At 42.9% G+C, this 26,987-nt stretch overlaps 4 protein-coding genes across 6 annotated transcripts; 2 read left to right on the forward strand and 2 right to left on the reverse strand.

Moving 5' to 3' along the window:
• The first annotated feature begins 6,757 nt into the window (after window positions 1–6,757).
• gpd1l (glycerol-3-phosphate dehydrogenase 1 like) lies at window positions 6,758–14,478 on the forward strand. The gene is made up of 8 exons (XM_083678820.1): window positions 6,758–6,921; window positions 7,487–7,664; window positions 7,825–7,965; window positions 9,749–9,887; window positions 10,087–10,199; window positions 10,495–10,731; window positions 11,563–11,669; window positions 12,101–14,478. Exons 1-8 carry the CDS (start codon window positions 6,875–6,877, stop codon window positions 12,195–12,197), a joined length of 1,059 nt encoding a protein of 352 aa, XP_083534946.1. The 5' UTR covers window positions 6,758–6,874; the 3' UTR covers window positions 12,198–14,478.
• Window positions 14,479–14,916: 438 nt separating this feature from the next.
• Window positions 14,917–16,764, reverse strand: kiaa1143 (KIAA1143 ortholog). Its single transcript, XM_083678414.1, has 3 exons — window positions 16,596–16,764; window positions 15,990–16,131; window positions 14,917–15,900 (listed from the first exon to the last, which is right to left on the reverse strand). The coding sequence occupies exons 1-3, from the start codon at window positions 16,701–16,703 to the stop codon at window positions 15,635–15,637; spliced, it is 516 nt and encodes a 171-aa protein (XP_083534540.1). The 5' UTR covers window positions 16,704–16,764; the 3' UTR covers window positions 14,917–15,634.
• A 104-nt stretch (window positions 16,765–16,868) lies between these two features.
• On the forward strand, window positions 16,869–18,085 carry tmem42a (transmembrane protein 42a). Its single transcript, XM_083678246.1, has 3 exons — window positions 16,869–17,112; window positions 17,240–17,386; window positions 17,610–18,085. The coding sequence occupies exons 1-3, from the start codon at window positions 16,936–16,938 to the stop codon at window positions 17,751–17,753; spliced, it is 468 nt and encodes a 155-aa protein (XP_083534372.1). The 5' UTR covers window positions 16,869–16,935; the 3' UTR covers window positions 17,754–18,085.
• Window positions 18,086–18,321: 236 nt separating this feature from the next.
• Window positions 18,322–26,742, reverse strand: zdhhc3a (zDHHC palmitoyltransferase 3a). Of its 3 annotated transcripts, none has more exons than XM_083678735.1 (7): window positions 26,586–26,742; window positions 25,249–25,579; window positions 24,874–24,998; window positions 23,958–24,054; window positions 23,687–23,768; window positions 22,694–22,824; window positions 18,322–19,154 (listed from the first exon to the last, which is right to left on the reverse strand). In XM_083678735.1, the coding sequence occupies exons 2-7, from the start codon at window positions 25,546–25,548 to the stop codon at window positions 18,945–18,947; spliced, it is 945 nt and encodes a 314-aa protein (XP_083534861.1). In that variant the 5' UTR covers window positions 25,549–25,579; window positions 26,586–26,742; the 3' UTR covers window positions 18,322–18,944. The 3 variants fall into 3 exon arrangements, with proteins under 3 accessions (XP_083534861.1, XP_083534862.1, XP_083534863.1); XM_083678736.1 differs by having other exon boundaries at window positions 26,606–26,741; XM_083678737.1 differs by lacking the exon at window positions 18,322–19,154 and adding an exon at window positions 19,951–21,770.
• Window positions 26,743–26,987: the final 245 nt, after the last annotated feature.

Consider the following 26,987-nt stretch of genomic DNA (forward strand, 5'->3'; position numbering starts at 1 on the left):
GGAGAGGAGAGGAGGGGAGGAAGGGAGAGGAGAGGAGGACAGGAGGAGAGGAGGAGAGGAGGAAAGGAGGGGAGGAGAAGAGAGGAGAGGAGTGGAAAAGGAGAGGAGAGGAAGGGAGGAGAGGAGGATAGGATAGGAAAGGAGAGGACGGGACAGGAAAGGAAAGGACAGGAGACTAAGTTGATGTACCTTGGCACTGCTGTCTGAGTGGCGCCGGGCACAGAGCTGCAGCTGACTCATCCACAGCTGCTGCTCACGAGAGTCGGACGCTGACAAGAAAGAACAACACGACACAAAGCCATTACTGAAGTGCACAAACACGAAGGAAGCGTTCAATACCGGAATAAGAAGTAACCGATGCATTTATCAACAATTACTGTCAGATCACTGTCACGGTTTATACATCAGACAGCAAATGCATGTGGGTTGGCTGGCACAGGTCCTGGCTATCCAGATGTGTATGAAGGAGGAAAGAATAATGAATTTGAAATGTCAAGTTCCAGACGTCACAAAACCAAAAAAGGCAATTTGAGGTTGTTTTCTAGCCGGGGGGGGTCAAACTGTGGAAGTGTGAAATGAGAAACGTCAGACATAGAGATTGGGAATTCACATCGCTGGCACATTGGAGGAGGGGGAACAGGTGACCCTTACGGACGGCCAATTAAAGAGCGTTGTGCATGTCACAGATCTGCCCTGTTGCACTCCCCTCCGACACTTCCCTCAGATTGCTTTGATGTCAATCAATATCATAAGATGAAACACTCGTTTTGAAGGGTTTGAGGCTATATTTTTATGTGAATCGTTTTTTTTTTTTTAAGATAAAAGCAGCTCTAAAAATAAGTCATTTTTAGATGAAAACAGGTTGGACACTGTAACTACACACAACAGGTAAAATAACGGTTGACTAAAAAAACAACCACTCAACATGTCTGTACATGTCATGTGGTAACGGACCAAAAGTGATCCCCTCAGGAGTGATGCCTTCTGGATGTCTCATTGTCACTTATCAGAACCAGCTAAACTGTGAGACTTCCCCATCAGTGAACACTGAACCCAGCGCCACATACACCTGTGTAAGCTCTGATTGAACCTCGCTTCACATCTCACAGTATGTCACCGTGGCACAGAGGCCTGGGTTCCCATGACAACGCGACAGGAGAATTTATTTATTACTAATACTAAAGTTCCTGTGAAATGAACAGTCGTTTACAGTACCATAGGGTACTGTGGCGGTTTTGTACATACAGTTTTCAATGTTAAGCCTCAACCTAATCTATAGTATAACTCATTTACTCAAATTCATGTCCCACACCCCTAAACCAACCTTAAGCGTTCACCCAAGACCTAGTCCTCACTCTGAGGCGGCTCTGAACCAAACCCAGAGGCATTGGATGAGACAGGAGAGGGAGGGAGTGTGTAGAGACAGAGACTGTGTATGGTTCCCTCGGTCCATGTAACGGTAACAGACATCTTCACGTACCTCTTAGCTTGTAGAGGTCTCCGTTGGCTGAGTGGACAGTGAACATATGTGGCAGCTCATCGCTGGGGACCACTGAGGCTCCGATGAGAGGCAGGGATCCTCGCGGCCGTTGGCTCTTACTGTGCTCGTTCACAAAGTACTGCAGCTGCCCGATGTCAGGATCCAGCACAAAGTACCTGCAGGGGAGAGGGGGAGGAGAGGGGGAGAGGGGGAGAGGGAGAGATGGGGATACAGAGAATAATGAACATAATATCCCAATGCTCACTGAGATGCTACAGAGCTTGTGGGACGATTCTCTAGGGCATAGAGAAACAATACCTTAGCTCTATCCCCTGGACACTTGTCTAGAACTGGAAGGACTGGAAATATGGTTGGTGAACATTCCACCTAGCCCTTCAGAGGGCAAGGAGAAGCTCATACCCAGTCCTTTACTATGGCCACACGTGTCCAGGGTGAGGGGGCTCGGTGTTGTTGTTTTTGGACAGAGCCACGGCTAGAGTCATTACAGCGGTTGGAATGGTGTTCTATTGTTCCCTAGTTGCTCACTCAGCGCTATACTCCCTTGACAACACTGAGGACGATTCTCATTTCATACTTCAACCAAGCTCATACACAAGTAACTCAGGGCTGAGTGATTTTCCCCTGGAGTCATTGATATGGTCATGAAGCAGCATCTCACGACACAGATGGGTCTTGAAGGGAGGGAGGAAGGGAGGGAGGGAGTGAAAAGGGATGTTGGGAAGGAAATTGTAAAATAGCAACCGTGATAAATAATTCAAATCACTGTTTCCACAAACATCCTGTCTCCTTTGCCAACGTATTCTATCGCAGGTCCTATGTGACTTGGAGCAGACTATAGATGTACATATGTGAGTAGATGAGTGCACTGTGCCTGTGTGGGTATGCTGCTGTTTTCTGTCATTCCAGCTATCTTTGAAAAATGACAGACCTTATTGTGTTGCTATCTCTACTGAAACAATGGTGGCAGAGAAATGCTGTCGACAGTTCTTCAGTCCTGTAGTGTTGTAGGGAGGAAGGGGGGGTGAGGGTGAATCGGGGGTGAAAGTGAGAGAGGAGACGGTCTGTTGTGGCTCATGTGCTCCGATCAGTTACAGCGTCACACATCTGACATGCTAAAGTCCAGAGCCATGTCTGTGCATTAAAGATTAGCCAGACCATCATTATTAGCAATGTTAATATGGAAAAAAAATGCAAGAAAGTCCTCTGCTCAGTAGCAACCTGTCAATAGAGGAACCAACATGTGCAACATGAAATACTTTGGCAAACACTCTTACCCTGGCTTACATTTGGACTCTCACTCATTGCTGGACGTAATTTCAGCTCAAAAAACGGTAAAAGGGTATTTAAAAGGTATTCTGTTCAGAAATGTGATTCATTTTAATTTAAAGTCATCGCTTCAGGCTTTAAAATGCCATGAATTAGACCTATGTCTGAAAATCTGCCTGATGCAAGCAATGACCCAATTACTACACTAGAACTGTATTACTACACTAAAACCCCAACTCAGAGCAGTGCTAATGCAAGTGCTTGATAAATGAGTGTCGCCTCATTACAGTTACTGGTGATGATCTATTATTCATTGATACGTAGAGAGACATGACAAACACAGTGATGTTATAGTAGGTCTATTCTCACATTCAGCTAAGGCTTAGATCATCACCAGGAGGAATTTACAGAGAGAGTCTATGTCCTCTCTCTTAAAACACACACACGTACACGCACACACACACACATGCACGTACGCACGCACGCACACACACACACACACACACACACACACGTTTCCTCTCTCTCTTTCTCTTTAATATTTTCTTATGAGCATTTTAGTCGTGACTCACTGGTGCGTCCCTGCATTTTTAAGTCTCCGCAGAACATGAGCACCGGTGCTTGGCAATAACCCACCACCATCTTAATTTATCATCACTGGGAAAAGTGTCTACTGAGCCATTAAGCTCATAACCTCCTTGGCTCATATATCACTCAAGGATGCAGCAGCGGTAGCAACACGAAGAGGAGATTAGAAAATTAATTTAGATAGGAACAGGGGAGGAGGTGTTCAGAGAGAGAGAGAAAAAGAGTGTGCTTGTGTTAAAAGAGACACAGTTTACCCTGAACTAATGCATCTTGTCATCTGCCAAAGCCACTCACATCAGGAGAGCAGAGACAGAGGGAAAGAGAAGCACCTCCACTAGACTTGGCAATACAAAGAGAGATGCCCCTTGGACATACACAGGCAGAAAGGGGCATAGGACAGAGGGTACTTGGTACCATACTTTTGAGGTTGCCCAGGCTATCAATAAATGATAGAGTACTTTTCTCCATATAAGCGTGTGTGTACAGCAGTATGTGGAATGGTAACAATCATAAATCTATCTAAACACAAATTAATTTCCCTTTCGTAGGCTATTCATGTGTTGCAAAACATGCAGCTGGTAGTGACTTCTGACCGAATGTGACCCTCTAGATAAAAACAAACAGAGGTTCCCAGAAGAGAGGATATTTCAGTGCCAAGTGAGGGTAAATGAATCACTGTTTCCCCCACTCAGGCGGGTGGAGACACATTGTATCCTTGATAAGAGATGAATCAATAGTAGGTACAGAGCAGTGGAGGCTGGTGGAGACAGAAATCAGAGGACGGGCTCATTGTAATGCATTCCTCATTCTATTCCATTCCATGCATTACAATGAGCCCGTACTCCGATTTCTACCTCCACCAGCCTCCCCTGATACAGAGAGAAGACAGACAAGTTAAAAGACTAAGAACATTTGCTCAAGAAGTCAACAACAAGTCTAAACTCCTGAAAAACAGTCCAACGATACAGTATGTTCAGGTTCCGCTTTGGTAGAAATAAAAACACATCTTGTCACAACACATAACCCCCTATTGACTGGATGGAAACAGAGAAGTCACAATTACTGAGCAGATACTTTATAAAACTGTCATATACGTAAATGCTTTATCAAACAAGTCTCTTGGCTATGTCTGCTCCAAAGATAATGGAATTGAGAATACAATAATGTCTTTATGAAACATTGAGGCAGGATGCCGTGAGGTAGCCTACAGTGATATTCAACATCTCTCCCCATGGAGTCAGTATGGCATTCAGCATATTCTTGAAACCCTGAATCTCATCGTCTGATTTAATGCGATTACATTCAGCATGTAAGTGTGAAGCATTTGACATTATTTTAAATGTAATCTATAATATATTGCAATGACACAGTCTGGAATGATATACTGTAACAGCTGTGTACAGTACGTACGTGCCAGGGCTGTAAAACCTTGGAATAAACAAATCTTGTAATTTCCAAGAAGCCTTCCCGCATCTCCCTCTGTCTCAATATAAGAAACACACACACATGCACACACACATACACCACACACACACACACACATAAAGGCACGCGCACACACACACACACACACACACACACACACACACACAAATGCACACGCACACACTCGCACACACACACAAATGCACATGCATACACGCACACTCTCTCTCTCTCACACACACACACACACACACACACACTCATATCTTTGCTGATCTAATTCTACACAGAGCATTACTGAAGAGCCTAACTGGATGGAATGTTCCTGAGTTCCTGTCTGAGTCAGTGCAGTGACCGCATAAGACCGTGATCATAGAGCTCATTACATGACTGGCTGCTTTCCCTATCGATCCAAAGACAGAGCAGATCGTGCCATAGAGTGAGCATGGGAGATAGAGGGGCTTTCCTGTTAGGGATGAGTCATTCATTAATTCAGCCCCACCGCCCCCACCTCACCTGATCCAAGGCAACACTGTTGGTAGATACTACAGTAGGCATCCTGAAAAGATCCATAAACAATTGGACAGAAATTGGAGCAATAATGTAATCTAGGGCCATATTCAAATCTACAGGTGTATATCCTATTCCCTAACATCTCAGAATTCAGCACAGCCCTGTAAGAGCTGCCTGATTTATGGCCCCAAAATTCAACTATTTACACTATGTTAGACAACAGGAAATATTAGGGGTTAAAAACTCCACCAAAGCGGTTGAGAATGTCCCTCTGTGTGTTGCCAACTGTATAGTCCAATAAACGTGGCAATGAGACAATTCAGGCAACAGTCCTTTGTGCTGCAACGCGCACTTTGTGGATCGGATGGAATAGAACACATATGCTTGTTTTGACGCGGAATAGATCTGCGTCCTTGGAACCCCCTGCTGAACAGAAGACAAAACTCCCCCAAACTTGTTGTCAATAGAATAAATCCACTGTAGTCTAAATTACACAGTGATGTCCACAATTCCATATATGGACTAGACACCAAACTCAGGAACCACTGTAGCTACCTGTTCTGCCAGCCTTGTAGCAGATTTGTGTATTTATTCAAGACCCCCTCCAGATGCCGCTTGCGGGCTTGTTGTGGGTTGGAGCTGCTGCTCCCGGATACCCCGCGACCTCCACCTCGAGCTGGGCTGCCTGCGGACTCCGAACTCGGACTGTGTGAGCCGCCTCCTTCAAGCTTCCTTGCGGGATTCCCACGATATGACGAAGGGTTCATCATGCTGGAGCCTGGACGCTTTTCCATAGTTGGGACGAAAATATGTTATTACTATGAGGCTAAAATATTATTAGATGATCATCAGCGGACGACGGAGAGCAGATAAATTCAATCCAGAACTTCAACAGGAGGATAATATCCACATTCTCACATATTCCGACAATGTCAATGCGTCTGAGATAGGACGTGTTATCTTCTGTTATACTGTGAAGGGATATTCCTTCGCTCGCTGCGGTGGTGGTGGCAGTGACGTCCTTGCGTTTTTCTAAGCGATTGGAAATCCCGGGATGGTCACACCCTCTGACTTCTCCGCCAACCAGGACAGACTTGTAGCTACAGTATACAGACCTATTTTACAGTATATGACACAGACAGAGCTACACCACAACATAGCCTAGACTATAGACTGTACAACTACCACAACAACAAAGCAAACAGCCTAACTAATTGTTTTTGCAGTTTATAGAGATTTGTCATAATAAATGGCATTTGCATAGGCTAGACTTGTAGTCTGGCCAGTATAATCTAGGTTACTTGTAACATAACACCTGGCAAATCTGTAACACATTGTTCCATCAAACAGATAATCTCTTACTGTTACAATTAGCGGAAACAAACTACAACTCCCAGCATCCTTTAGAGCGTCAACTGTGATGATGTCATTTACAGAAGTCTAGTGTGGCGTTCTACCTTGTTCCTTCATCCACCCATTCTCCATATCCCCTGTCATTAGCTCCACTATTAGCTGTTTATATCTTTGAAAGCAATACATTTATAACAGGTTCATCCATAGCAGCATTGGGAAACATCTGCGATGGCCGCCTTGCCTTTGAAAGTATGCATTGTCGGCTCAGGAAACTGGTGAGTTCTTCTCACTTCTACCCATAATGAGGTATCCCTTGCATGCAATCTGGGAAGGGTGCATCTTTCTCTGGGCTAGCTAACGTGCTCGAATGTAGGCTAATACACTGAGGCATAATATTAGCTAGCAACACTTGAAGCAGTAGTACATTGCTTGTCTGTTTCTGTTTTTTCTTGATGCTGCAGGGTGTGTCTTGCATAATGTTACATAATGTTAATGTTGCTTATTGTCAAGGTCCAAAACATAGGCGGCTATGAAGTGAGCTATCAATTGATTTACTTGTCATGTGTGGCCATAAGCAACGTGCGTTTTTAATCCAATTATGTTGAAAGTAGTGCATTTGATAAACGTCCTGCAAACGAAGGATTACGTTAACACAGTAGTGGAGCATCTCCTAGGCGAGACAGAATATCACAATAAAGTACATCCATTCCAAAAATTCTTAGCACTTTATAATGATGATGATGATAATGATGTACCAGGGGACTGGTATGGTGTAAGAAGATACAAATACAGTGCATTTAGAGAATTGTCTGCTAAAGAAGAAATGTTTCCTCTCTACAGGGGTTCAGCCATTGCAAGAATAATTGGAGGCAATGCTCAGACTCTCCAGCACTTTGCCACCACAGTCAAGATGTGGGTGTTTGAGGAGAACGTCAATGGCAGGAAACTCACGGACATCATCAACACAGACCATGAGAACGTGAAGTACCTCCCTGGCTACAAACTGCCTGAGAATGTGGTAAGAGGACGGATAGAGAAGGGATGACCGACCCTGCAGAAAAGACTGAAATTAGCTTGAATCCCATTTTTTAGTTTTATTTATTGGACATTCATTCTTTGCTGTGACTGAGCCAAAGCCTTTTGTTCCTCCCGATGTCTCCCTCTCCATGTCTGTGTAGGTGGCTGTGCCTGAGCTGCGGGATGCTGCCGAGGGGGCGGACCTGTTGGTGTTTGTGGTTCCACACCAGTTCATCAGGAAGCTGTGTGACGAGATGGTGGGCTGTGTGTCCTCTCAGGCCCGAGGAATCACCCTGATTAAGGTACTGTGGTGCTCCATCATCCCCCCCTCAGTGTTCTCAGCATCAGCAACAACAACAACAACAACAACGACGACCATACTGGCCCCAGGTCACTGACGGGACTGTCACTGACCTCAGTGGTCCACAGTAGGGAAATCCCACAGGCAGATGCAGCCGTAAATCACACAGTGGCCGTTCTTGCCATTTTGGCTGGGAGGGGATTAGTTATCTCACTGACGGATATGGACTGCCACACTTAATGAATTTCAGCAGCCCTTGTTATGCTTGGCATAATAACTACCAGTGAGACGAAACATGACTCCTGAAAATGTGCCTCAACTAAATTGGCTATGTTGCTAAAGCAGCTGTCCCTCCGTTGTTATTGCCATATGAATGGGTCTATACCTCGAAGCACTTAACTTGCCTTGTGTTGTGTGTTCTGTTAGATATTAACCTCAGTGGTCCAGTCCATTGAGAGAGAGAGGATCTATATATAGAGAAGAGACAAAGTGTCGTGTCTGGATGGTCCCTTTGGTATCAGCCTCAGCCTCAGCTGTTGAGCATATGGGTGTCATCGTTGTATAAGAGGCCAGAGGTCCTGGTGCGTCCGAGAATAAACCCCTTAAAAAAACCCTCTTATGTAACGACAGACTAAAGTGATGTGATGGGCTCTGCTCTGGCCATTTTGGGTTGGGTCGCCATTATTTCGAAGAGCCGACAGACCCAGATCCAGCTAATATCATATCCATGACAACAGAGAGCTTTAATGAATACTGGTTGCGTGCGCGCGTGCGTGTGTGCGTGCGTGCGTGCGTGCGTGTGTGCAGGGCGTGTGTGCTTCGGGAGATGAAAGCCCAGCAGCTCTGGCAAGGTTAAAGGAACTGATTAAAACATCTGGACTGGTAGAGTGTAAAGAGGGATTTGTTTGGCTTTACAAGCCACAGGATTCTGACTGTATCGGTGAAGCTTTTAAACCTATTGCTACTTTGAAGCTCATTTTTCAAAGAGGATAGCCAGGGCCTTGAGGTGATTATGTCCATTGTGTCCAATGTCCAACCCTTCAGGATTTGGGCTATTCTGTCTTGTATCTAGTATTGTCTCTGTGAATGGAGTGTGAGGGGTGTCTTTATGAGGCTTGTTTATAGATCTTGATTATCTGTGTACAGTTGCAGTGGCCATATAGCAGGCTTGAATGAAGTTATTGAAGATGTGCGTGCAGTGTATTTCTGTGTGTATTACCCAGTTTCACTCTGTGTGTGTTTAGAATACAGGGCTCACAGCAGGGCCTGTCTGGCCTGGTTCCTGACACCAGCTGGTTCTGTCTCACTCTCCCAGAGCAGCTAAGCTCCCGTGTCTGGCTGAGGATGATGATGTTTGAATATTTCAGGAGTGATGTTTGCAGCCAGTCCTCATGTGCCCCCTCCCCTCCACACACACACCTACCTCTCTGTGCTCCTGACCCAGATTGAGTCAACGTCAGCAGGAAGAGAGAGAGATAGGAATGTCTCTTTTCTCCAGTGTCATTTTTTTTGTTCTGTAATTGTAGCACTCTCTCTGGACACTATGTCACCACACACACAATTGCTTCTAAATTATAAGCTTGCCTTGTATGAGCTGAAGTGCTGCCTTGGGGACATAACTGGTTGTCCAGCCGAAAAACATTTGCTTGTGAGCATTGACCTTTGTATTTGTGTATTTGACACTGGATGCATATGCAACATACACACACACACACACACACATGCACACACACACAGTATATCATCGGGTTCCAAGCTGATTAAGGTATTCATTGTTTCCACAGGGAATAGATGAGGGGCCAGAGGGTCTCAAGCTCATCTCTGACATCATCAGGGAGAAGATGGGCATCGACGTCAGCGTCCTGATGGGTGCTAACATCGCCAACGAGGTGGCAGCAGAGAAATTCTGTGAAACCACCATTGGTGAGAGAGTCCTTGTACCTCCTCACAGAGATATGCTTGAAAAAAACAAAAAACTAGAGGGGTAGGATTTGAATAAGTTTATTTACAGTACGTTTTACTTTATGATTCAGAGTTGACAGATAATGAGAGCGTGGGTGGATCCTGGCTTACACAGTGATAGGTCTTTGATGTCTTTGATGTGAACAGTGCTGTTTTGCAGGCAGTAAGATTCTGGAGAACGGCCTCCTCTTCAAGGAGCTGCTGCAGACCCCAAACTTCCGCATCACGGTGGTGGATGACGCAGACACTGTGGAGCTCTGTGGAGCCCTGAAGGTAGGTAACCCCCTCCACCCGCCACCATCTGTGCTGACTGTAACGACTTGGTAAAACATTATATATGATCATATTATGATGATGGATGTTATTTCGCTGGACCTTTTTTCCAAAGGGACTTGCAGTCAGCAAGAGCCTACAGTAGACTTTTTGTGTATAGGATCCCAGTGGGATTTTGTCCACTAGAGCTGTGGTCTTCCAACTGAGCCACACAGGACCACAAGTGGTGATGGTAATGAATTGGAACTGATGTTTTCCAGTGAGATGTTTCTATGCTCTCCTTCCTGTTCACTAGAACATCGTGGCGGTGGGAGCAGGGTTCTGTGACGGACTGCGGTGTGGTGACAACACCAAGGCAGCGGTGATCAGACTGGGACTGATGGAGATGATCGCCTTCGCTAAGCTCTTCAGCAAAGACGGCACCGTGTCGTCTGCCACCTTCCTGGAGAGCTGCGGCGTTGCTGACCTCATCACCACCTGCTACGGCGGCCGCAACCGACGCGTGGCCGAGGCCTTCGCCAAGAGTGGGAAGGTAAGAACCAATAGGAAGACAGGGTGTGTCTCACTGCCGGTCGGTGACAAAATACTTGGAGAGACAGTATGTGCTGTTGTGGGGCTTTTTTTTAATTTTAATTTTAACTTTTAATTTATTATATATATTCTCCCAAAGTTATACACAACCCCTGACCAAATTCACCATTCAGAAAAACAATGTTGTCCGTGTCATTGTATCAGTAAAACATTTGCTTGGCCACTTTCAATACCAAGTAAGACCCATTGATCTGAGAAACCTCTTTTGTGTGGGCAACTTGGCAAGAAGGCGAACCAGGGATATATACCACTGTATAAATGTTACCAAGATACTAATACACAGAAAAGACAAGTGTTACAAGCTACCAATACATTTGAGGATTAAAACCAGCTATCAAGAACAAGAGCTTCTCGAACTTTGAAATCTTTTGAAGCATGTTCCAGTATGAAGTGGCATTATGTGTCAGTTCTAGCCTTAGGAACAGATAATCACAGCAGTGACTGTGAGCGAAGACTATCTTGGGTGACTGATCTGGTCAATAAGGACCAGAGATACAAAATAAATTGTCTTATCAATGCTTTGTACACAAAGGTGTACCAGTGCTTTAACCCCCCCAGATTTACAGTGACAAGTGAGTGATCTAGCATGGGTTATAAATCTTAAAGCACCATGATACACTGTGGGAAGAGCTTTTAAGGTAATTGCTGAGGCCTGCATATAAACAATACCACCATAATTCAACACAGAAGTGCTTTGAACAAGATCCTTTTCTAACTAACATTGAAAAACAAGATTTGTATTGTATTGTAATCTACCTCCCTCTCCCTCCAGAGTATTGAAGACCTAGAGAAGGAGATGCTGAATGGACAGAAGCTTCAAGGTCCTGCCACTTCAGCTGAAGTGTTTCACATTCTCAAACAGAAGGGCCTGGTCGACAAGTAAGTGTGTGTGTGTGTGTGTGTGTGTGTGTGTGTGTGTGTGTGTGTGTGTGTGTGTGTGTGTGTGTGTGTGTGTGTGTGTGTGTGTGTGTGTGTGTGTGTGTGTGTGTGTGTGTGTGTGTGTGTGTGTGTGTGTGTGTGTGTGTGTGTGTGTGTGTGTGTGTGTGTGTGTGTGTGTGTGTGTGTGTGTGTGTGTGTGTGTGTGTGTGTGTGTGTGTGTGTGTGTGTGTGTGTGTGTGTGTGTGTGTGTGTGTGTGTGTGTGAGAGATTCACTTATGCTGGCCTTTATGTGTGTTACAGTAAGGTTTGGGTGTGTCGTTAACTTTATAGATTCTCTGTGAGCTCTTCCTTATCTTCCTTATCTCCTCAATACATTCGATTCAATGCAATCACTTTATTGTCATCAACACTGTTGTTCTGATTTTCCCCAGGTTCCCACTTTTCACAGCAGTGCATCAGATCTGTTTCGAGGGGAAGCCGGTACAGGAGATGATCTCCTGCCTCCAGAGCCACCCAGAGCACCTGTGAGTGGTCCTGCCCTCCTCCCCCATGCTGTCCTTCAGAGAGCTCCTCTTCTCTAGATGCTCCCCACTGCCTCTCAAGTGTCTCCATCTATTGAAGGAGCTGCAATCTCCTCTTCAAATACCTGGCCATATGTGGCCCCCTATTTCCACCCTCTCTCAAATTTGATTCCAGGGCTGATACCTGGTTATTGCTGATTTGGAGATGCTTTGATTTTGATGTCCCCACCAAATAGAATGGATATCATGATAGTTCTGAGATATTGTTGGTGTACAATGTTGTATCTTGATATCTAAATATCTTGCTGTTGAGATTAATTCGATGTTTACTGCTGTCATTTGTTTTCCAGTCTCTTCTCATGTCCAGTACAATACTGCCCCCTAGTGATTCTAGTCCTGTACTGTTTACAGAAATCTTGATACCATTATTTTTGCAGCAACAATATCTCAGCACCATCATAGGTCTTATCACTTAACTGCCATTCATGGTTCAACCTTTTTCTCGTCAACTATCTCGTAAACTAACAATGGGTTTATAGTGAGTTCTGTGTCTACCACGATGTAATGGATGGTGGTAGGTATATGAATTATCCTAAATTGCACATTAACAACATTGTTATTGTCCAGTTACCTCAAAGTCCATAACAATGATCAGATGTCAAGTTCAACCCTTCCTGATCATATCCACACAACCAAGGTGTAGATATGAACATTAATATGATCATATGGGGGTAACTTTCAATATTGCACTAGCCTTCTATTTCACATATTTGTATCCAATCGTGGGATTATCATGTTTGCATGTGACATACTATCCAAATGTCTACAATGATGTTATATGGAATTGAACTAAATAACATATATGTAAGCAGTGATACGACAATCAAAAAACAGGTTTTGTGACCAAACATTGTTGAACAGACACTTATTACATTGTTAAAGCTAAGTTATTATTAAGGTCAATACCTCACATACTGTATCTATGGGTGGATGTCAGTTCTGTTCATAGTTGTTGTACCTCTGACCTCTTTTAAATGACCTCTGATCTTATTAGCCATTGGGGCTCAAATGTGGCCCCATCTATGGACACCAGCTTTCAGTTGCATCTTTATTTTTTAGCACACTGGCAAAGGACAATACTTTTTTCATTAGGGGGAAATTTAGGACCTTGTTATCACCTGTTTGATAAACACCAATTTTCCAGATCATTTTGAAACAGTTATTTTTTTAACAAATTTTTTTAACACATTTTTAACACATTTTCACTGGCACTACATCAACATTTTTGATGACGTACCTTTCCAGTACATCTCTTTACAGTACATCTCTTTACAGTAATTCTAATTCGTTTTCACAAAGGAAACAAGTGCGCTCTTGGAAAATGAAAATGCAGTCCTCGCCTCACTCATTTACATTTCCCATTCCTTATAGTGATTGACAAACATATTTGTTAATGGCAGTAGTGTTTTTGTTACATTGTTCTTTTACAGAAAGGGCTAAGATGTATCCTGCCTAATCCAGGCAGTAGGCAATGGTTTTTATAGTGTATTTTTTTCTATCAGTACTACAATTGTTTACTTTTGTTTTTCAATGTATATGGTATTAGTTAAGTCAGTCTTGTGGTTGTGGACTATGAAGACCTAAGAAATGTGAAGATGCCTTTAAAACTGCAGAGGCCAGCTGTGTTGTCCAATGATTGGTCTGTCTGGATGTTTCTGTGGGGTTTCCCATCAGACTGTCTGATGACACTGGTGAATAATAAATGAATCTTTGGAATGCTGCCCTTTTACAGAGTAAAAAGGTTGATGAACCTCATGACCATAATGAATCTTATTCAGTGAACACCTAAATAACGCCTATTGCTCAAGCTAGGCATACCCTCAGTATCATTTGAATGAATACATTGTATTATCTGTGACAGTATATCGTATTTGAATATGAAATGTGTATTTGTTTTTCTAAAGCACTTAGAGTTTTCAGTTTCAGTGCCATGTCATTTCCTGATTTAGATTATTAGGGAATACTGTACTGACCAGCATACTGTAGAGATAATATCTGTTTCCAGTAATATGTTACAGCCAAAGGTTATAGTGGTGGAAGTGAGGGTTACTTGATAACAACGTTGCCTTTTATTTAGTTTCTGAATGTATCATCATCAACACAGATCCTCAAAGCCGTCCTGGTTCTCGTCGTCTCTGTCGTCTGTGCTTTGAAGGGTTGCATTTTCTTGAAGGGGGTGCACTTGTAAGTTGCATTGTTTCTGTTGGAATAAAATGTGGTGTCTCTCCTCTAAGTGTTTACTGACTGCTCTTTTGCAACTAGTGTTAATGTTGTTTTATATGCAAATGCTTTATCACAAAACACCTGCCTAAGAGTATTGACTGAGCCTGTGGGTGGCGTAACGGTAATAGAGGCATGTTCATGCAGGTCAAGTGCCATCAGGTGCGCTGAAAATTGCAGCCTTGAAAATAGCACTCATATTTCAGACACACCCCATAGTGCCACTGCCAGCACTGCCAGAAGACGGTTGTTTTTTACGCCGTTAAAATATAGCCCTATATCTGTGTAGCATAGCATGATAGCTCATGTACCATAGTAGGTCATACAGACAGAGTTGGTTGAAAAGCTCTCACACCTTACAGGTCAATAAATACAAATTCATGGACATGAAGCAAATGATATAAGTGCAAATTTTACATAACACGCCAGCACCAACAAAATCCAAAAGCGTTTCATGTCCTTTAATAATTTTACACAGAAATTGTTACATTTTAAACTTGTTTTTAAGCCAAAACCATCATTTAGGAAAATACATACAACACAATCACACAGTAGAATCCAACATAATGGCATAAACAAAAAATGCATTGTTTAACTTAAACATTTAAATAAAAAAAAAGTAAAGCTCCATTGTCGAAGCCAAAACATAATTGTACATCCAATAAATGATCGAATGTACACGTATAAAAAAAAGTATCCATTAAAAGTTCCAGAATCCAGACTAGACAATTTTTCTGACCAAATTTCAGTAACATTGGGATGTCACAGATTTATAGTAGCACATTCAGTTTCACCCCCTCATTGGCTGTGTGAAAAGTCCACAGAGGGGGCAAGGAGGGATCAAAACATTTGCGATTTCCGGACAATACAGTAGGTCCACAGACTACAGTCACAAGACATCCCTTATTCTTACAGTTCACAAAGAGGAACATCATGCTTCTAATTTAGAAGACTGTGACTAGGGTATGTGAAGGGGTTTGTTTCAATCATTACATGTCCAAATCCCAGATGCCAGTAAAAGTGGATGACCTGTGATGTGTAAGGACCTTTGCCAAGTACAGCGGGGCAACATGAATGTCCTTTTGCCCGCAGTGTGATCCAACAACAGTAAAGCATCAGTTCTATTATACATGACAGGTCACTCATCTGGATTCCCTTTTTAGATTAGTCCTCCTCTTCATCATCATCACCTCCAAAAGAGAGAAGGCTGTTGTTTTTTTTTACTTTCTTTCCAGACTTTTCCTTTTTCTCTCCCTCCCCATTGCTCTTCTCCTTTTTCTCTTCATCCCCATGGCTCTTTTCCGTTTTCTCTTCATCCCCATCGCTCTTCTTCTTTTTGCTGGAGCTGGCAGTAATGCCCTTGTACTTGTCGGAGGAGCGCTTCGTAGGCTTCTTGAACACAATCTTGCCGTCAGCGGGAGGCTCGTCCTCTGAAGGTGGCATAAGAGATGAGATCAACACATTTGACCAGGACCGAGTTTCTAGTTAGATTGTTTATAGATTAGAACGTTAACATTACCTTTCCCAGTGCTTTTTTCGCCTCCTTTTATCTTTTGAACTTCATCAGCGCTTAAATCTCCCTTTTTAAGGACGACAACTTGCGGCAACTCATCTTCACGATCGCTTCCACTGTCATCGTCTAAGGTTGGCATGTCTAGACGCTGAAACATTAAGACATTAATGCCACCAGTCATTTTTGCATTCCATGCATTTTCATTTCCAATATCACTTGATTTCTGTCATATTTGTAGTGCTCAAGGAATGACCTTCAGCATTACTTTTTAAAAACATGATCTGAAACCATGTGGGGCTGCATCATTTGTTTCAAAAGTCTCCTATGACAACAACATACATGAAAGAACAGGTCCCTATTGTTTTATTTAGGACCGTTGTTCTACTCTCATGAAGGTCTTTAGGCCACAGTCATATTACTGAAATTCAATTATTCCAAAACTGTGGCTTAACACAACATCTAACATAGGTATTGCAGGTGTGCAATACTGAACGTTTATCTATAAGCACCTCTTTATTTGGCCAATATCACATAGGTGTCTTCAAAGGCTATCATTCATGGATCTAACGTCAGCTAGCTAGCTACAGTAGCTAGCTAGCTGGCAGCAGGTACCTTGGTGTCAACCGTGGGTCCTTCCTTGAAGCCAACATCACTCTTGAATTTCTTTAAAAAGGACGGTTCGGCTGGCTTTACCCATGATACGTTACTTTTTTTATTCATTGTAATTATACAGCAAAAAAAACACTAACAACGGCGAGACGAGTCTGTCTTTGCTTTGAGCCAGGAGCCACACGGAGCATAACAATCGTCATCATCATGCGTCGCCTGAATCTCATGGGAATGAATCTGATTGGTTGAATCATTGATGACAGATGAGGGCTTGTTTGTAAGGAAGTTGTCACGCAAAAATGTAACTAGTTACATTAGGTGCTCTCTTTTCTACTCTTTTAATATGATTTCGGGTACATTTTATGCATTAATAGCCGGCTTCCTTGGAGCTCTTGCCTCCTCATCAGCAAAACTGTCTCTCGGCTCGGACTACCTCAAAGAGATGTGTGAAACAGGTCTCACAACATGGGGTCGTGAGGACCACAGCATAGGACAAGATGAGACCACTCCTTGTGAATGGGTAAGAGAAAAGCAATATTTCGAGATGGATCTATTCAGCCAAGTAGACTCCTATTTGATTTGATTAAGTGTGTGTGCGTGTGTATGAGAGTGAGCATAGAGCACTTATACCAGACCTTGTGTTCTAGCTTCACATTCCTCTGCGGCTGCTCTGTGGAGGCTTGCTGTTCACCTGCAATGCTGTGATGTGGACATTCTTCTCAAAGGCACTGAGACACTCCTCCTCCTCAGCCCGGGCCACTGTGACCACCACTGCCTCCAACTTCATATCTTCTGTGAGTTCACTAGAATGTTTGAACAAACCAGACCTTTGCCATCATCCAGTCACTTCAGGTTTATGATAAAAAACATATAATTTTCACCATTACGTTTTAATGGGACAATATGTCATCTATGGGAAGCTTATTGCTGTGAATCATCAGTGTGAATGCATGTACAGTAGGTACCAAGTCTACTACAGGTAATGTGTTTTAAGCATCCACTTCCTGCTTTATTAAGGCATTCCTGGGGAAGCTTCTCTTTGGCGAGACACATGCAGCGCTGTGGTGGGTGGGCATTTCACTCACCCTATCAGGGCTACTGGTTCTTCATGGATCGACATCTGAAACCCCTCAACAAGCTGACGCCAAGAAGCAGGAGTGAATTGTCTACATGTGGAAAAGGACGTGTAATGGAAAAAAACACTGCATCAAGCATGGCATCTCACTATTTAACCGATGCTCTCAGGTTGAAAGGAATCTTCACACTCATTTTACATGAGTAATACACTGGTTTCTGTTATCACAACCGACTTTGATGGGAGTCACACACACAAAACACACTTGTATAATGGGTTCTGGCATGGCACATAACTTGTCTCTACAATCTTATTGACAAAGACGATGATCATGATAGAGGTGGTTTGTACACTGGCATTAATCACTTATCCACTGCAATACATGTCTTATATGCAAACCAAGCCTATGAAATAAATTTGTTTAAAATAAACTTTTCACTTGAAATGTACTGTCTCATTAGTGGTTAAAAGACTTCCCCATATACTGTATGTGTCAGGTGTCAGTGTCTATGATTTTCATTGGGTTGTAAATATGGCAGTTAACTGATAACAAGAAAATATATCTGGTTTCCTGACCTCTTATCTTATTCTGCAATTAAGTTAATGTGTCCATATCAATTATCAATGCAATTATCACCCAAAAGAAAGCCAGCATTGTTGAGAACATCCCTTTTAATTCAAACAATGTAAACAATATCCATGGTTCCATGATATCCAGCATCCACTTGGCTGTCAAAGGCCTACCTAGCAGCAGTCTTCCATCCTGTAGCTCCCAGTAATTCACCACTCCACCACCATGCACATTCTGTTGTATAATTCCCATTATTTGCGACATATTGCAGATTAAGACAATGATGATATAGCAATTGTCATTTAAAAATAATTATAAAACGTTTACATTAATATTGATAATGGAATGCACAGTTATTAGACAAAGCTGTTTCAGATACACTTAAAAACGTACTGAGAATATTATTTGACATGACATACATTGATAAATACTTAAAAACCTCATTTGTATCACTTGCAGAAAAAGGGCAATAAGTTCTCAGCTTGGTAAGGCACTAATTAAGTAGTAAGAATAGACATCAATCCAGAGGAAAAGGCAGCAGAAATACCACAGTATGTAGTCCAAGGGTAGTTAGTTCCAGAGCTTTTGTGTATACTCCTAAATCTGAGTTCAGAATGAATGAGCATGTTGGGATCAGTCAACTCCTCCTCTCTGGAATCTAAGGCTTTGGTCCAAGCAACAGGATAAGCAGTGGTCAGAGACAGCATTAGGTGAGTGGGATCTCTATGATGTCCTCCTCGATGATCTCTCCCTGTGGAAACACTATGACGTGGGTTGACGGGTCGCTCTTGCAGCTGAGCTCAGAGAAAGGGCTGAGCCAGGAGAGGGAGAATGGCCCTCCGAACGCTTGCTTCATGGCTTCCCAGCACGGAGTCTTCTCCCATGCTCCCTTCTCATTCTTCAGACGCTCGATGCCCTGGAAGGAAGAGAAAACAGTGAGCTGCAGAGGGACAGAAATTATCTTTCTGGCAACTTTCCTCCTCACGTACAGAATCAAAACAAGATGTTGACTGTGTTATCATTTCCCATGTGTTTGTGAACTACAGTAGACACAAAACAATTCAGTGAGTTCATGCATCCCATATTTTACAACTAGGAACGTGGGCCTATTGAGGCAGGAGGCAGAGAAACATGCATCATGCTTTGTTATTTACAGAATGCATTCATTCCTCAATAATGTTTGGTTTAGTGTGTATACAGTATGTACAATTAAAATAAATTCAAAAGAACACAACTATTTGGGCTTTTGAGAGAACGACTTTGGCTCTCTAGATCTGCATGCTCTTGAAATGTGATATGATTGATGAAATTGCTACTATAATTTCTGTTGCAACTTGCAAGCTTACCTCCATCCCATACCTAAGCAGCAAGTCTAGCTCAACGCTCAGTACAGAGAGACAGTTAACAGCTTCAGTAGAAGCACTTGACACATTCAGTTACCAACCAAAGCAAATGCAACATGTGGAAATGATATAGGAATGCATAAAAAGATCAGATACAATGGCACATAACTGTATCCTGAAGAAGAAGAATTGATGATGATGACAAGAGACATGATAATAAGCATTTTCAGCATTGCCTCATTGTTTAAATCTCATTATACAAATCATTATAGTGAAATCAAACTATTGGGTGCTAAGAAAACACATGAAAATAGGACAGCTTTGTCCCGTGTCTGCTTTGCATAATTCACACAAACTGTAGGAACAGAATGACAACTGGGAAGTTTTTATTCTTTCTTTGCCAAAGTATATAGAAAGACTTGAATTTGTAGTTAAAAAAAAAGAAAGAAAAAAAAGAACATCTTCAATAGCCCACTCACCGGCAAGACACAGCACCAGCACATACTGCAGCATCAGTTAGTCTTACCCTTCAACTTCACCATTCATTCAAATAAAGTAAGTATAACAACATACAATAATGTAAACACATAGGATAATGACCACCACATTGCTGTGTTCTCCTGAAGCATACAAAGGTTTCACAATGATATTCAAATAAAGAAGTGGATAAGATACATCTTAGAAAAAAGTGCATATTAGCCATGAAACCACAAAACTGGTTGTAAGGTGTGTTAAAAGCTTGACATGTTTTCTCATGGTGCAAATACAGCACAACTTCTGTTCTGCTAATGCATAATCAGCTGGGTAACCCAACCAAGTTGGGTTCAATATACATTTTACTTGCACTCCGTTATATTTTACTTCACAAAAGATTTTGCGTCAGGTTTCCATCTGTTTGGTTGATCAGACCTTCCCCCAGTTCCCTCATGTTTCCTTACCTCCTCCTGCACAACCATATATTATGTTTAACTCAAACAAAAGTATCTGGCAACTTTAGTGAATCGTTCAAATTTGAGAACTTTCTCAATCCCATGTGTTGGAGATTAAAAGGTTAGCTGAATTTGGCACAAATTGACAACATCCAAAGCCTAGATAACACTGTAGCATGTGGGCTAGACTACTTTAGTGATGTGTTCATGCAGAGACAAACAGATAGCAGATATCTATCCAGATTCTCCTTTACAACAAAGCATATCAGCTACACAGCAAAACCCTCACATCACTCAACAAGGTGGTCCAGGGGCAGTAGGTCACAAAGCAGGACCTATGATGAATAGAGAGCTACCTTTAAAGAATGTTCTGAAATAACTTCATATGTCCTTGTTCCTAGCTAAACAATGATAATACTAAGATATGAGCTTGGTCTGACTCAATCCTAACTTTCTTCATACACACAAAAAAAAGCAAAGAGTTATAGAATGCTGGCTGATGATCCTGCTTTGTGAGATACAACCCTGGCCTGAATCTCATCTGGTTCAAATCAGAGCCATAGATAAACTGCTCCATGTATATCGATGGCTCTGGTTTCAAATCTGATCTCCAACAGGCAGCTGTGCAGTGGAAGAGGGCGTTCCCTATGCTTTGTCATTAATCATGTATCAGAGAGGAATCAGAGGGACAGGAAGGTTTGGTTTTGACTGACAAGAGGACTCAGGAAAGGAGGGGTGAACAAAGAGGAAAGTAATTCTGTTCAAAGAAACAGAAAATAGCTTTTTAAAATAGAAGAATCAACATACAGTATGACAGAGTTAACAGGCAGGTTGAAAGTTGTTGTTTTTTCTCTGCAACTCCACTTCATCAGCCTCCGCAACATAAAAATAACACATTTTGGCAATGCAAAAAGCAGACACACAGCTGTTCATGGTTAGGGGTTACAATCATGTTCAGCATTGTCACAGAGGTGTCAGAGTGCATGGGACGAGGGGGGGACGGGGGACGGGGGGGGGTTGGGGTGGTGTTAGCACACCTCTGTCTCTCCCTTCGAGTTTGGTTTGACCCGGGTGAGGGTAAAAGGGGCTTGCTTCATGAGCTCAGACCACATACTGGGAGGGGTCTGCTTTCCCATGGTCAGGCCTGGAGAACGGGCTAAACCATAATATCGAGAAGGGGTGTCCGAATACCGCCTTCATGTTCATCCACTTAGTTTTTTTAGCCCATCTTCTCTCTTCCTTTTTCAACTGCTCTATGCCCTGAAAACAAGAGACAACCAAACTTCAGTGTGAACGAATCACAAACTAGGCTTGTTCCCTGACTGCATTCAAGTAGTAATAACTGATCATCACACTACTCCAATCTAATTTCTATTCAAAACCAAAGACAATCTTGACAATCTCTTTAAATGTAACACGTTTTTATGAAAACGGCAAAAGCCATGACTGAATGATCATGGTCTAGAGACTAAGTCCAATCTCAATACACTGATACAGAGATCTGTTAAACAGGCCTCCCTCCCCAGTAGTGAGGCACCATAGTAAATGATACAACTCTGCCCTAACTCTGTCCTGAAGTTGCAGACAAAAAGAAGTCAGAACAAGAAAGGAGAGTTAGTTTAGTGTGGTTTTAGGCAGTTGAAAACATACAAGTGTACACACATACATGGAACAAACAAACACACACACAACCCACTGTCTACTCTCTATATGATTTGAATGATGTCACTATACATAGTACTAGAATGATACTGATTCATTCTCAGATTGATACATGGATAGACAGGTTTGTGTTTGCGCTTGCTGATGCCTAATCTCGTTCTCAGACACTTCCGCCTATTTATAGCCTGGGGAACGAGGTTAGTGGAGGCCAAACCCTCAGCAATACTTACCAAGATTTGTTTTCTTTGGATGAGAACCATTCTAAGAGCAGGTGTTTAATGACAAAGCTATCATTGGCAAGTAACTCACCAATTCTTCCTTTCAGGCTTCTAAATGCAGAGGCTTCTATTTACACTCAAAGCAAGGGACATTGCTTGGGTGAGCTGTAGAGGGTTAGAGTAGTAGTAGTAGTAGTAGTAGTAGAAGTCGTGTAGGAGGGTTAAATGTCATAGCTCCAAAGCAGCAGTGGTGGGATGTGAGAGGCGTTGGGAGAAGAGGAGCATGGTCACTAGGGCACTTACTGTCTCATCGGTACAGATGGAATGGACCTGAGTCCCGAACATCACAGAGGTGAAGATGAGGAAGAGGAGGGCCTCAAAGCACAGGAGGATGAGGAGGATGACGGTCGCTGGAGGTGAGAAAGAACTGCACTCTGGGGTTGGGGGGAGGAGGGGGAAGGAGGAGGGGTGAGGAACACACACATTTATACTGGAGGGGGGCGTCACAGCACATTCAAAGCTATTGCTCACAGAGAAGACAGGTTTCAACTGTAATCCAAACCACTTCCCTGTTGAGCAATACATATCTCTGGTTCTGAGCATATTGTACATCACATTCATTCTCAGATCGCTGCCTGGATCAATTGCAAACATGAGATTTAAGGGAATACTGTGTCTTCGAATGATGGGTGAGTTTTACTATTGGCATTTCCAAAACAAACAAAAAAAACCAATACAATAAGGTGTGTTTTATCCACATTACAGTACAATGGTGGCTTAAATAAAGGCAATAAAAACAGGTTGCATTTTCCAGCAAAGGACAATGAGCATAAATGTGCATGCTCAATATGCAGAGATGAACTACATACAGACAATATAGGCTTACTGTACTAACTCATTAACATGTCACAAAATAGCTCAACGTAATGAATACAGTAAGACAAAGCCCCTCCATACTTACTTTGTGTTACCGGGTCTAAATGACCTTCAGTGAGCTACACAGTGCCAGTAGAATAGCAGGAATAACAAGTGTCAGAAAGGATAGGATGTCAAACTAAAGGGGTGTCGATCGTGGCTTGACTTGAGGCAGAGGCAACTTTAATAGCGTCACATGAGATGGGTGGTTATATCATAATATCTGAAATTACCAAATATTTTTTGGTGTCTACTTGTAGAATTCAGATTGGATAATCGTTGTGTTATTAGTTCTTAGTCTCTAAGACTTGTAAAAAATAAAAGAAATAAAAAAAATACAATGAATGGACAGGTCAGATGTAATGCAGGTAGGTAACTTACTTGTCCAGTCATCTTCAAAGCAGTAGAGGAAATGGAAGACCACCATCACCAGAGAGTGGAGAGAGATGAGTGCAATGTACATCTGGAACGAGGGGAGGCTTACAGTCACTTCCACAGACCTTCTCAACTTGAAAATCACCTTAATCCAAAACTCATTCATAACCAACAGCTTCAAACTATGGGGATGGCAAATCACATAAAGTGTTTGTGTATCATCTTGTAGTAGGTTCTTGTGTCATGTGTGTAACCAACGTATGTGAACGTCACGTACTGTGAAAAGCACAAAGTACTTCTGGTTGTTCTCTCCAACACAGTTGTTGACCCAGGGGCAGTGGTGGTCCATCTTTCGTATGCAGCGTTTGCAAACACTTACAAGGGAAAGAAAATGCATGGAGAAAGAGAGAGAGAAAGGAGAGGAAATGGCGGGACATCCGTCATCATACATCTTTCAGCAAACTGCACAGGATGCCTCAGCTTACTGCATTTGCATGAATGAGGGTTGACCTACAGAGCTTCTATCTAGGCTTCAAACTCCAGCCACAAGATCAAACACTGACCGGGAATGAGGCATGAAGCAAGGCTGGGAGGCTACCATAATGCCGGGGTTTCCTGTATACATCAAACATTGGGAGTGTACATGGACCAATAAGAGGGATGTGTCATGTTGAAAATTCCCATTCTAGAACCTTCCATCATGTACATTTCATCTTATCTCATCCAATACCATTCCTTCTCCATCATACTGACCTTTTACTTCCATTTACACTCCATCTGATAATAGCCGTCAACTGACGCGATATACATGCAATCTCATAAATGCACTTTTTCTGTGTCAGGTAGTCACCGCAATAAACTACACTTAGACTGATAGAAATACTGCATCCAATTTATCCACCTTTTACCTGAAGTGTGCCCTTGCCCACTTCACCACATGGATCTAACAGAATACTGTATGATTCAGGGGAGGCTGGTGGAGGTAGAAATCGGAGAACGGGCTCATTGTAATGCATGGAATGGAATAAGGAATGGTATCTACCTCCACCAGCCTCCCTTCCACAACTCCTCTTACACTAACTCATATTAAAACAAAACAAAACATGCAGGGGGAGTGTACAAGTACAAATGCCAATTTCAGGAAAAAGGAGGAGAAATGGGACACAACCACTCTCGGAGTGGGCTCACCCTACCTGCAGTGGTGTGCCCGGTCCGGCTTGATGCTGCTGCATTTGGGACACTTATAAACCACTTGGCCCGGCTTCAGCTGAAGGCTCTCGATGTACTCCTTAGTGGCGTTCCCCTTTGGCACAGCACCCTAGGACAGATCAATACGCATGACATGATGGAACACGGTGACTATGACTCAGCCTGCACGACAAAGAATCTTGCTGATGTTGGCCTATTGTGTTTGCTGTAGAGTCATCTCAACCCTGGCTTTACAGCTACTGGAGGATATACAATATTCAGAAGTACACAAACCGGCTCTGTGAGATTAGCCAAAGAATAGCACTGGCGTGACATGTGTAAGGTGTGAACTGCAGAGCAGTGGGTACTGGGAGACTCACAGGGTCGGTGCACATGGCCCTGAAGTGAGAGGCCAGGGCGAGAAAGGCTAGGCTGTTGAACACTGTCCCGTTCATTATGCTGTAGGTCAGATTCTTGGAAGGCAACAGCATGACGAAGAGCACCACAAACTCAGCGTAGAAGACCAGAAACCAGGTGATGATCCCACACACAATGCCGCAGGCATCCCGGATGAACCACATGGAATTGGATCTGTCCTTGGAAGGAGGGACACAGCTCTCTGGCTGCAGGTAGCCCCCCTGCCTCTCCACGTCTCTGCATCTGTGCACTGGGCTCTTCATCTTGCCAACTGCCCTCAAGAGTCACCGCATGCTGTTGGAGGACAGAGGAGGAGGGGAGTAAAAGGTCAGATAGCATAAATACATACACTTGATCTTGTTTTTGATTTACAAATAAACCAACATCAAACTAAGGGGGCATTCGATCAAATCAGGTTAAAATAAATAAATAAAGGTTTTCAGGACAAAAAAACACATATCCCCATAATATGTGACTGGTGTTGTTCACTGAACCACAGTGACTGTCAGAAATAGACGGTCACATGTGGGGCTTCGATCAACCATGAGAAAACATGAAGGGTTGTGCTGTTCGGTCAGCAGCTATTCCTTCACAAAGGTCAAATACCCAGTCATACAGTCCAAAGCACACTCACTCCCCAATGTCACAACATCCCTGCATGCTGCAGTCTGACTCAGTCACTACCACTGCTCTGTGTGCAGAGGGACTGCTGCCCCCTCACTAGGTCTGCTGACAATGTCGAGTAGAGGACAGGGTACCTGATCCCGTCTACTTTTCTAACGGCAGAATACGTCTGTTTAGCTAGATTGCCTTGGTAGTTAGACATCATCTTCATGCCAACATATGACTAACGCACGCATATATACACACACACACACACACACACACACACACACACACACACACACACACACACACACACACACACACGTAATGGAACTTCAAATGAATCCTCAGACTCCCAGATCTATCAAGTAGAATGGGTTGATGGGCACAGTACTCCACTGTGTCACAACACACATTGTGAAACGACCCCACTAGCTACACCTCTATTTAACCCCTCCATCATGTGATAACTCAATCTGCTATTTAGCTAGCTACAATATTAGACATCGTTACTGTATTATGATCAGCTGTTTAGCTAGCTAGCTAGATAATCACTGAATACTTACGTAAGCCACGTACAGTTGACTAGTTTCTGATCTGTATTCATGCCCAATACCGCTAGCTAGCTTGCTAACTAGCTTAGCCAGAGATGTATTATGTAGCTCGATAGCAAATCACCAGCTAGCTATCTTACCTGTTTTCACATTCACGTACAGCGAGACTCCACGGTGAGCAGGGAACGGTCTTCGAAATGTCTTAGAATAAACAATTCAATCTTGTACAATTACAATAACGCACACATGATTTATGTTGTAAAGCGAGCATCCCTCTTGGGGTTTCGGTCACCCACACCCCCTGTCAAAACAATTCATGACGTTTAAGGAAATGAATGAAGGAGCCAATAATATTCTCGAAAAGTTTTCACACCCTTTCACATAAGAGGAGTGCTGAAATTCATTCATCAAATCTATACAGAATATCAGGTTTACTCATGACAGCATGCATTTGAATCGAGGACGGTGTGTAGTTTAACTGATTGCAACAGGAGAACATAAACCTGAAGATTTAATTTATATGTTCAGGAAAAACGGGTTGG

This window comes from Argentina silus (assembly GCF_951799395.1).
Source record: "Argentina silus genome assembly, chromosome: 10".
NCBI classification, from domain to species: Eukaryota; Metazoa; Chordata; class Actinopteri; order Argentiniformes; family Argentinidae; genus Argentina; species Argentina silus.